Genomic DNA, 11,338 nt, shown 5'->3' with positions numbered 1-11,338 from the left:
TTTCAGAAAGAGTTAACTTGTAATATCCAAAGGTACCTTACAAATTATACTTCTTGTAACTCAACTGTATAAGCCAGGTGATGGGAGATGATGAAATCATTAAAAGGTCCTATCATTCACTTGGCAATTTCTATACGATTCAAAATCATGTTAATTATCTTTTCTTTCTTCATAATTACTAGTCCAAGTACTTTTAATTGTATCATCTCATCTGCTATAAATTAGTAAATTGATTTTTTATCAATAATTTAACTCATATAGACTGTTTAGCTCTGAGTAAAGTCCTCATGGGCAGAACAAAAAGCCCTTTGTCTTTTTTTGATAGATTATAGCAAATAATATTAACCTGTGTATATCTTAAATTATAATATTAAACAATTATATAACATTTGTCATGTAATGGGAATAATTTTAAACATTTTATATATAACTCATTCGATAATGATAATAATGCAGTGTCATAAATACATATATTACCAGGTTTTCAGATGTAAAAATTAAATAACAAAGTAGTTGTTCAACTTGCCCTACCTCAGATGAAATGGCAAGAGTGAATTTTAAACCTAGGAAGTCTGGCGTCAGAGTCTGTGTATTTTAAATCTAAAAAAATGACTAGAAGTTAGAGAAGTTTTGTGATTTTTTGAATAGCTTTCCTACTTTATAGAATGTAAAAGGAACAATCATTATTTATTTATTGGGGACCTATGAAATATTGAGATGATTGATATGATATAAGTAATAGATGTGTGGGACAAATATCTTTTCCTAGGAGATTACATCTGAAAGAGGGAAGCAAAAAATAACCAAGCTAAGTGCTCAGCTAAGTGGTTATGGGGGAACAGTCGGTGAACTTGGTGCTTTGGGTTGGTTGGCCAGGAAGAGCTGGCAATGAGTATGAAAAAGAGAAAAATTCAGACCTATGAAGGGCACCAAAAAACTGTAGACAAAGGAAAAGCAAGTGGAATCACTGGAAGAGGAGATAGTTAGTGTTTTAGGAACAAATAGGAAGTCATATTGTTCACATAAAATGAATGAGAAGGATGGTCATGATCTAATTGCGTCACCCAAAAATTCATCGTTTGAAGCTCTTGCCACTGGTGCATCAGAAGGTGACTATATTTGGAGGTAAGACCTTTAAAGAGGTAATTAAAATAAAATGAAGGTCATATGGGGGACCTTAATCCCATATGGCATTTATGCTTATAAGAAAAGAAAATTAGGCACAGAGAGAAGACCATATGAAGGTACATTGAAAAGATGGCCAACTGTATGCTCAGGGGAGAGGCCTCAAAAGAGGTCAACCAAAATTTCTCTGAATCAAATTTGGATGAAAAGACAGACATGCTCAGAGACAAGATGGTAGGCAGACAGATAGGGTGAAGTTCATGTGAAATGGAGCAGAGGGTAGGGTTATGCTGTCACATGTCAAGGAACATCTGGGGCTAGCACAAGCTGGAAGAGGCAAGAAGAAAACACTTCCCCTGCAGTTTTCAAAAGGAGCGAGGGCCTGCTGACATCTCCATCTTGGACTCATAGCACCAGCAATGTGCAAAAGTAAATTTCTGGTGCTTGTTAGGAAAGCCATCCATATAAGGAAGAGGGCATGAGATTCAGTTGTAGTTGGAGATGGGACCAGATCATGACTGTGATGATAAAGGAGTTCGAATTTCCTCTTAAGGACAATGAGAAGCCAAAAAAATGGATATTAAACAGGATAGTAGTATTGTATGGTTTGTTCTTTAAGAGGTCCAGTGGTTGCTTTGTAAAGAACAGTCTTTAGCTATACAAGGTGACAGGAGGAGTGTGAGATATATCAGACCATATGAATGTCTGGGTATATAAGAGATGTAGATGTTTGAAATATGTTTTAAGAATAAAAGTGACAGAACTTAGAATGTTACCTGAGAAAGGGTTTGGTGGCAAGATAGACTGTATTTTAAGAGTGAAGTAAAGAAATAAACTCTGACTTCTAAACTTTCTGGTTTAGTATGTTCACACCAAAATTATACTAATATTATTTTTATGAGCTTCAAAATTATGCTTCTCCACAAATAATGAGAATGCTGACACATATTCAAAGGAACTAATTACTAAGCATCTTTTCTTACACAGTCAGTAGGCTTGACCAAATGTGATGACATGATTTTGTAATCAGTGATTAAATGTTTGATATATGGATCTATAGTTGTGGATAGAAAAAAAAATAAGGTGTGTCTCTTTGGGATTGTTCTACCCAACCATAACCAAAAGCTACGTGTACAATTTTACTAATGTTTTTAGATGGAATCAGGGATTGGTAAACTGTGTAACCCACCATCTGTTTTTGTAAATGAAGTTTCCTCAGAACACAGCTATGCACATTCATTCACATGTTGTCTGTAACTGCTTTTACCTTAAAATGGCAGAGTGGCCCACAATATCAAAAACATCCACTCTCAGGTCCTTTACTTAAAGAATTGTAGACTCATATGTCTAAATAATATTAGAAATATAATTAATTTCTCCAAGTTATTCCTGGAGAAGTCTCCATATGGAAGTATGTTCACCAATAATCTAGGTTCACATCAGCCACTGTTCATGTAAAGACTAATGTTTTTAAAACTTCTGAGGCACCAGAGGAAAAAATCAGTAGAAAATAAAGCGATTAAATCCAGAGGCAGTGTGTTAGTCTCTAAGGGCTGTTGTAACAATATACCACATATAAGATGCCTTAGGACAATATAGATTTGTTGTTTTACAGTTCTCAAGATAAAACCTCAAAATTAGGGTTAACAGGGTCATGCTCCCTCTGAAACCTAAAGAAGAAGGACGCTTTCTTGCCTCTTACAGCTTTTGTGGGTCCAAGGTATTCCTTGGCTTGTGGCAGCATAAACTCTCCTCTCTGCTCCATGTTCACATGGCCTTCTCTCTGCATGTTGTCACATCTTCCCCTATACACATCTGTGTCTTTGTCTAGATTCCTGCTTTTTATAATGACAACAGTCGTATTGCATTAGGTCCAAATCTGAAGACTTCATTTTTATTTTATTATTACTGTAAAAGACCCTGTTTCCAAATAAGTTTACATTCTCAGGTCTTAGCGGTTAAGACTTCATCATATCTTTTTGGAAAAATAAATCATATAATCAAAAATAGTTAGATAAGTCAATAATCATACACATTCTAAGGTTATCATGTATTTGCAGCAAGAACCATTTATGAATCTCAAGTAAACTTCAAGAATATTGCTCTTAGGAAATATTCACTGAGTTCATTTCCTTCACCATCCAAATAGTAATCTTAGTAGTATAAAAGTTGTGAAAATTTTGGATTCTTTACTCATAAAAATCATTAACTGCATAACAAATTCAAAATGAAATCCAGCATTACCACAAAGGATGCAAAGGATATTGTTGCTAAAATAAGTTGAATAAAATAATATTGTCTAAAAAGTAAAAAGAGAAATAAAAAAAATTATAAATACTTAATAGACTTTGTGAGAACATAATAATCAATACCAAAAAAAAAAAAAAGGTGTTACAAAGGTTGAAGGGGGACAGAGCTTATCTAATTAAGATAGTACGGAAACATGGCATTAAAGTGATTTGGTAGAAAGTGCCAAATGCCCACCACTAGTAATGTAGAGTTGTTGTCTAGGGGTGGTGGTTCAGTGATGGCCACATTTCTCTTGCCCCCTTGAAATTATGGGGAACTGCATGACTAATTCTCACCAATGGAATATAGGCAGAAGCAATGTTTGTGATTTCTTTGGCTGAAGGGATTAAGAAGCCAAATCCTGTTTTTGGTGCCTCTCCCTCATCTGCTGGCTAGATGTGGATGCCCAGGTTGACTTTGGCAGAAAAGTCAAAGATAGATAGTAGTCTTGAATGACTTTGTGAAGCAGACCACCACACTCACCACCTCACCACCCACTGCAGATCAAGAACACATGCATTGAGCTATCATGTGGACAAGACATACAGTTTCAGGTTATTAAGACATTGAAACTTTAATGTTTGCATATTTTATAGGTTAATGTTATCCTAACAAGCACAGGTGAATATCATGAAAACTTCAAGGACAATGGCAGAATAAGGAACTTCCTGGTAAAGACTGAAAATAGGAATAAGCCACAGAAGTGACAAAAGATGTAAGAGGATAAATTTGCTAGAGCACCTTTACTGATGTATAATTAGAAATAAACCTAAAGAACTAATTAGGGCTTGGTCATAATGAAAGCTTTTGAATGGTGGAATAGGTATTCATATTTAATTCATAATATACTAAAGAGCTGTTAAAGAACTATGAGCATGGTTTTATAAATTCAAAAGCACTTATGGAATGTTTTTTTTTATTCACTTAAGTATACAATGCCTTTTTAAATTATTGGTTTTTTAGTTATAGGTAGACAGAATACTTTTACTTTATATATTTTTATGTGGTGCTGAGGATTGAACCCAGTGCCTCATATGTGCAAGGTGTGTGCTCTACCACTGAGCTACACCCCCAGCCCTACAAAGCCTTTTTGAATAAAAGATTATAGCAACTTCAAGTAATTAATATAGCAGTAGCATATAGGAAGCATTGGATTGAGGACAGAAATTAAGCATGACACTCACAAAATAGGATATTGGAATATTTTAGTCAATTGGGACCCTAAAAACTATAATAATGAATATTTCAGACTTACAAGCCATAGTCTATGTTGCAGCTATTAAAATCTGACAGTGTAGCATAAAAGCACTCATAGAGCACAGTGCTGTGTTTTAGTAAAACTCTATTTATAAAAATAGTTGTATAGCCAATGAATTGGCCAGGATGGGCCAGATCATTGGAACTCAGATGGAAGAGTAACAAAAATTCAACTACGGAGACGAGGGGTTTGAAGGACAAAGAAGGAAAGTAATGTGACACATATTTCAAAGTCATTCTAATAGAACTCAATGCACTAGGATAGCACTTCCCATGTTGACTTAATAATCCATACAACGTTTTCTTTTTCCACTGCAGTAGGAGAGTTCTGTGAAGTAAAGACTGAAATCCATTCACCTTTTTATTACGAATGTTTTGCTGATATGTGGAAGCTAAACCACAATAAGGGGGAGGGAGAGAAGTTTAGAAGGTTATTCAAAGGGGAATGAAAGGAAGGGAGGGGGATAGAAATAGGAAAGACAGTAGAACAAACCTAACATAATTTTCCTATGTACACATATGAAAATACCAAAGTGAATCCCACCATCATGCCCACCTAGAAGAACGGGGTCCTAATTAGGATAAGATATATTCCATGCTTGTATAATTTTATCAAAATTTATTCTGCTGTCATGTACAACTAATAAGAATCCCCCCAAAAATGAATATATCAAGTACTCAGTGAAATGTTTTTAAGTTAATTGGATCAATTTTGACAGAATATGAAAAGTACATTAATCAGTTTTCGTCACTGTGACAAACTACTTGAAAAAATCAACTTACAAAGAGGAAGTTTATTTTAGCTCATGGAGGTATCCATCTGTTGTTGCTTGCTCTCATTGCTTTGGGTCTGTGACAAGGAAACACATCATGACTGAGTTCATGCAGTGGAGCCTAGCTTTATATGTTTTGGAAAACAGAAATTAAAGAGAGAAGAAAGGAATTGGGGTCCCAGTATTTCCTTCCAGGGCATGACCTCAATCACCTAATTTCCTGCCACCAGGCCCACCAGCTCTCTACAGTGCCAGAGGTAGGGGACCAAACTTTTTTTTTTCCAAATACATGGCCTTTGGTGGATTATTTCAAATTCAGACCATATGATAAACTGGGAAAAAGCAAAGATCCAAGGAGCTTCAAAGTGTTTATTAGTCATGGGTGACTGATAAATAGCCATGCCATTATAAGAAATGTTCATGGATTTGAACAACTTATTTAAGTCTTCTGTACTTGAATGTCCCAAAGTGATGTTAAAAACAGGAGGCATAAAATGAGACATTTGTTTTCCCTTTACCTCCACCCCAAATCTGATCTTCTAATGATCTCCATCTTTCTCTAATTTTTTAAACATTTATCTGATCACTAGAAACAGAAATCCTATGAGCCATTCTTTTCTCTAAAAATAAAATTTAGAGACATTCAGACATTCCTGTGGGTCCTACTTCCAAATTTTAGTTTCAGATCAATTTATTTATTTCCACCATAATTTTTCATTCAGAGTATTGAAAAATACCCCTGATTCCAATATCAATACCCACCTTACGTTCTCTATCTCATTAATTCAGTTTTTTGTGGTCAAAAATATTCTATTATATTCTTTTGAATTTAGAATAAATCTCTGTCCCATATCATAACCCACAAGGACCTTCGTAATTTGTTTTTCACCCACATCTCTAACCTAGTATAAAGACGACTCTTAAGGTTACCCCAAATTAGCCAGTTATTATTGCTGTCATTTCCTAAAAATTCTTAAGATGTTTTGGCTGCAGGTATTTAAGTTTGGCCCTCTTTCTGCCTGGCTCTCTCCCACTCTTTTTGATTGCTCTGTAGGAGTAGTACCTGTATGCTAGATCTGATGAGCAGGCAGAGGGGCTGCCTATGCTCTCCCATCAACTCCCACACTTACATATGGACTCATCCCTGCAATATATTCCTTATTCTCTGATCTCATATTAATCCTGCTTCTCTTAGTGAATCCTCACATAGGTTTTAGTGAAAAATACCGGTTCATGAAGAAATTTCTCCACTGACCCTCATCCTAAATTGATCCTTTCCATTACATGTATCCCTTATTGTGCCTAACACAGACATGGCTAAGACAGACAGACAGACAGACACACACACACCATGTGGGAAGAGCAAGAAAAAGCAAACAGAACACTGGAGAAGAAAAGACATCTTTCCACCTCTTCTGCAATGATCCAGCTCCACCCTCCACTGCCAAAGCTTAACACAGTACTCACTGAATAGGAAACAGCATTCAGACAGACTCCAGTCTACTGTAGCAAAGAAGGTACTGAAGGATGAATTTGCAGCTGAGAGACTTTAAATAAACTGATGACTTTTGGATTTTAGCTGCATTATAAGGACATTCTGGTTCCTGCTGATTGTATGTCCTGTCTTTGTACTCTCTAACTTGAAATTCAGCAGTGGTGATGACATACATTGTTAGCTCATGTTGGATCAGGAATTTATTCTGATGGGCAACTGATGTGAGTATTGCTGATTAGGCCTACAATCAATCATATGGCTCCCAAAATATACCAAGTGAAAATCCAGGACCTTTGGGGCCCAGGATGATAATGGCACCATGGTTAAAGGAAAACAAACCCTTCAACTGGAAGTTCTTAGACACTGTGGAGACAGATGCAGAACTTACCTTAAATATTCTCTGTTCGTCCTTAGTTTATTTTCTTCAGAGTCCAGAACAATGGACCTTTCACTCCCAATACAACTAAACCTTACACCTTCAGCCCCAGCTCACAAAACTGCTGTTCTTCTCCTCAGACAGAATTTACTCCTTTTCAAAATTAAGAAACTGCATTAAAAAATGACAAAATCATAGAATTTGCAGGGAAATGGATGGCATTAGAGCAGATTATGCTAAGTGAAGCTAGCCAATCCCTAAAAAACAAATGCCAAATGTCTTCTTTGATATAAGGAGAGTAACTAAGATCAGAGTAGGGACGAAGAGCAGGAGAAGAAGATTAACATTTAACAGGGATGAGAGGTGGGAGGGAAAGGGAGAGAGAAGGGAAATTGCATGGAAATGGAAGGAGACCCTCAGAGTTATACAGTGGAGGGGGCTAGAGAGAGAGGAGGGGAGGGGAGGGGAGAGGTGGGAGGGGGGTAGGGGGGCAGGATGGGAAAGGCAGCGGAGCACAACAGACACTAGTATGGCAATATGTAAATCAATGGATGTGTAACTGATGTGATTCTGCAATCTGTGTATGGGGTGAAGGTGGGAGTTCATAACCCACTTGAATCAAAGTGTGGAATATGATATGTCAAGAAATTTGTAATGTTTTGAACAACCAACAATAAAAAATTAAAAAAAAAAACAAATGAAACCAAAGTCTCAGAAAAACAGTATTCATCTTCACAGCTTATAATGCCTTTTGATATCTTCCACTCAGTTCTCTCTCTCTGAAAAAAAAAATTAAGAAACCCAAAAGAACTTAGTGTGACAAGGTACATCCCTTTTTGAAGGGTAAATATAGAGAGGCCAAAAGGAAAAAATGCTCCTATGTGGGAAGCAAAAGCAAGATATCTACTACTTCATTTGGATGGCCACATCTTTTATTAAAGCAGTATGGACTAGGGCAGTGAATGAAGCTTGGGGCAGGACTGAGAGAGAGAGCACAGTGTTAGTTTCAACACACCCTTCCCTAGTCCAACCTGGATGAACCCTTTTCAACACTTCCTATGGGTCTCTGAAGCCTCTTGAAGAGTCATCAACCCTGTTTCATTGCTACTACATCCTAGTTGTCAGATAATATTAAATGTATTAGTTACCTGCCCTATTATAGGAAAAAAATAAATTTCATTTTGACTCTGAAAATCTGCACTCTGTTAGGGAATATCCACTTCTCTATCCCCATCTCAAAAGAAACCCCAAACAACCCTTTCTTTCTGTTGACCCCTGCATGGTATTAACTCTTTGAAAGACTACTACCTCTTTGGGATTAAGTGACATGAAGGAGGGCCTCTGCCTGCCCTTTAAATTCCTTTAACTTCTCTGACCTTACCATCCAGATCACCACCACCACACCTATATGAAATGCCACGCTGGTTTTTTAATCTTGTCGGGGATACTATTGACTGAATTTATGAGAGCATTCAATTTCTTAATACCAGTCTTGCTAGGATGGCAAATTGTTTAGATTCATCATACTGATGTCTCTGTCTCTTTTCTCCACCATCAGCTCATATGCAGGCATTCCCCTGAACTGTGTAATATTTGGTGTGGACTCTATTATGTTTACCAAACCTTACGGGGACTATCCAATCTCACAAGAAAAACCATTGTTCTGCTTAGAGTATCAGATACAATAGACAAGTGGTATTTTCTTTTCCTCTAGCTTTCTGCATTCTTTCAAACAGCTAAAATTGCCATGTAATAAGTTATTTAGGATTTATCCTTTAGCTCAGATACATATTAGGTAAATTTCTAATCTTATTTTCAATTCAAAAGTAATGTCTGATATGCAATATCAAAATAGGCAGTAAAATCAATAAAGTCATTCATGGTAAAGTTTTGTATATCAGACATTGTACTGTTTGGATCCACATGTGTGAAAATCTTGCGCTTCCTTTTAATATGAGTGCAGAACCAGATGTTATGATTTTTAATACTTCTGATATCATGTTGTACTGGTAAGTTTGACTGCATTAACACTCAAGTATGGCTTTTCACTTACTGAAATTAAAAGCATCACATTTTTATATTAATAAATTTTGCATTGTTGTGGTCTGGGATCAAGGCACCATGGTACCTCTGACTCTAGGTAGACATCTTCCTTGTTTCTTCTTCAGTTCTAGTGGACACCATCAGTCCTTGGAATTCTTTGACTTACATCTTTATGACCTGAATCTTTTCCTCTGTCTTCATGTGGCACATATCCTTCTAGGTATATGCCCAAATTTCCCTCATCCTATAGGGAGAGTGCTCATTGGGTTAGGAGTCACCCCAATTTGATACAATTATATCTTTACTTGTTCACACTGGCAAGGATCCTATTCCCAAATAAGGTCACATTCACAGGAATAGGAGATTAGGACTTGAACATATTTGGGGGAAGGGGCGATTATACTATTTAACCCACACTATTGAGCAATCAAGAATCCGAATTTGTTAATTTGTTCTTTGCCTCTAAATATAATCATCTCTATTTGTTTAAAATGATAAAAATTATATTTGCAACATTTAAAATTTTTCCAGATAAATTAATTTCTAGAACCATGGATTTGGCTTAAAAATCAGAAATAAATTTGAAGTAATAATAGTCTAGTAGTATTGTTCAAGGGTATTTTAAGATTTGGTTCCTTTTTAATACTTTTTGTAGTAACAAAAGGGACCATGTTTTAGGATCTCAGGAAAGGTATGGAGCGTGGGGCCAAGAAAAGGATGGAGCCAGGTTCCACAAGGTGAGACATGTGTACCACAGGGCTTTGAGCAGAAAGGAAACGGCTTCTTTAGGAACACTTTGGAAATCACAAATCCAGTGATAAGAGTTACGGCCACAGAAATCTGATTATAGTTTCATGAAGTTGAGAAAGATTTTGGAGTCACCTTTTAGCTCAGAATCTCACTTTATGTTGCCTCTTACACTTGAATCACTGGGCTGTCCTGACCAAGAAAGAGTATGGTGTAAGGATTAAGGAAGGCAAGCTGGGAAAGACTCTCAGCAACACCAATCACATGCTAATATTATACTCCTCATTTATTTTATTTTATTTACTTTCTGACTTCTATGTGAGGTGCTAATATTTCTTTGTTTCTTCCACAAGTTTTCCTCTTCTACCCAGTGAAATTTTCCTCAGACCCATTTTACAATTCCTTCTATTCCCTGGTGAAATCCCTAACTTGGGATCAGGAATTCTTATTTTTGTGGTCTGTCATTCCAATAGACTGTTTACTTTTTCTCCCATGAGTTTTAGTTCAACAAATGAAAGCCTTGGTGAGAGGTATTTGTTTCACTCTGTGTCTAAGGACCACTCTTGACTCTACCTTCAGTTATTAAATCCTCTCTCACTGATACAGATCTAAAGGTCAGTTTTAATATATATATGCATATATTTTGTATATTTTACATGTTTCATATGGATATATATATATATATATATATATATATATATATATAAATCTTAATTGACACAGTGCTTTTACTTATCTATGAGATGCAGTGGAACATGTCAATGCATGTATACATGGCACAATGCTCAGGGTGATGGCCATATCCATCCTCTCAGACATTATTATTTTTTTTGGTGTTAGAAACACTCAGAATTTTCCTCCTATGGTTCTTTGGGAATATCCAATTAATTGTTGTCAACCTCAGTTGTCCTCATGTGCTATAGAGCATTAGAAGTTATTCCTCCTACTCAGCTGCACCTCTGTGCCTGTTAAACATCCTCTTTCCCCCACATCCTTCCCGGACTCTGATAACTACTATTCTACTCTCTACTTCTATAAGATCAACATTTTATTTTTTTGTTTCAAAATTATATATGTGCATTTGTGTGTGTGAGATAGATAGCATGATAAAGAGCAATATATACAAGTAAATGTTTCCGAGAGCCGCCCCCTCCCCCTGCGCAGCAAGGTAGACAGAACTGGGACCATCCACAGAGCAGGCCCAGCGGCCTGCTGAGGGGCAGAGCCGCCCCC

General features: G+C 36.5%; 1 protein-coding gene across 1 annotated transcript in view; it reads left to right on the top strand.

Moving 5' to 3' along the window:
* Nucleotides 1-1,257: 1,257 nt before the first annotated feature.
* Nucleotides 1,258-11,338, top strand: part of Kctd8 (potassium channel tetramerization domain containing 8) — a 51,085-nt gene continuing 41,004 nt past the window's right edge. Inside the window, exons 1-2 of the mRNA XM_015481753.2 lie at nt 1,258-1,359; nt 4,011-4,085. Coding sequence (XP_015337239.1) covers nt 1,258-1,359; nt 4,011-4,085 — 177 coding nt within the window. The remainder of the gene's footprint in view (nt 1,360-4,010; nt 4,086-11,338) is intronic.

The sequence above is a fragment of the Marmota marmota genome, unplaced genomic scaffold (genome assembly GCF_001458135.2).
Source record: "Marmota marmota marmota unplaced genomic scaffold, marMar, whole genome shotgun sequence".
Classification (NCBI taxonomy): domain Eukaryota; kingdom Metazoa; phylum Chordata; class Mammalia; order Rodentia; family Sciuridae; genus Marmota; species Marmota marmota.
This window is presented reverse-complemented; position numbering and strand designations above follow the sequence as displayed.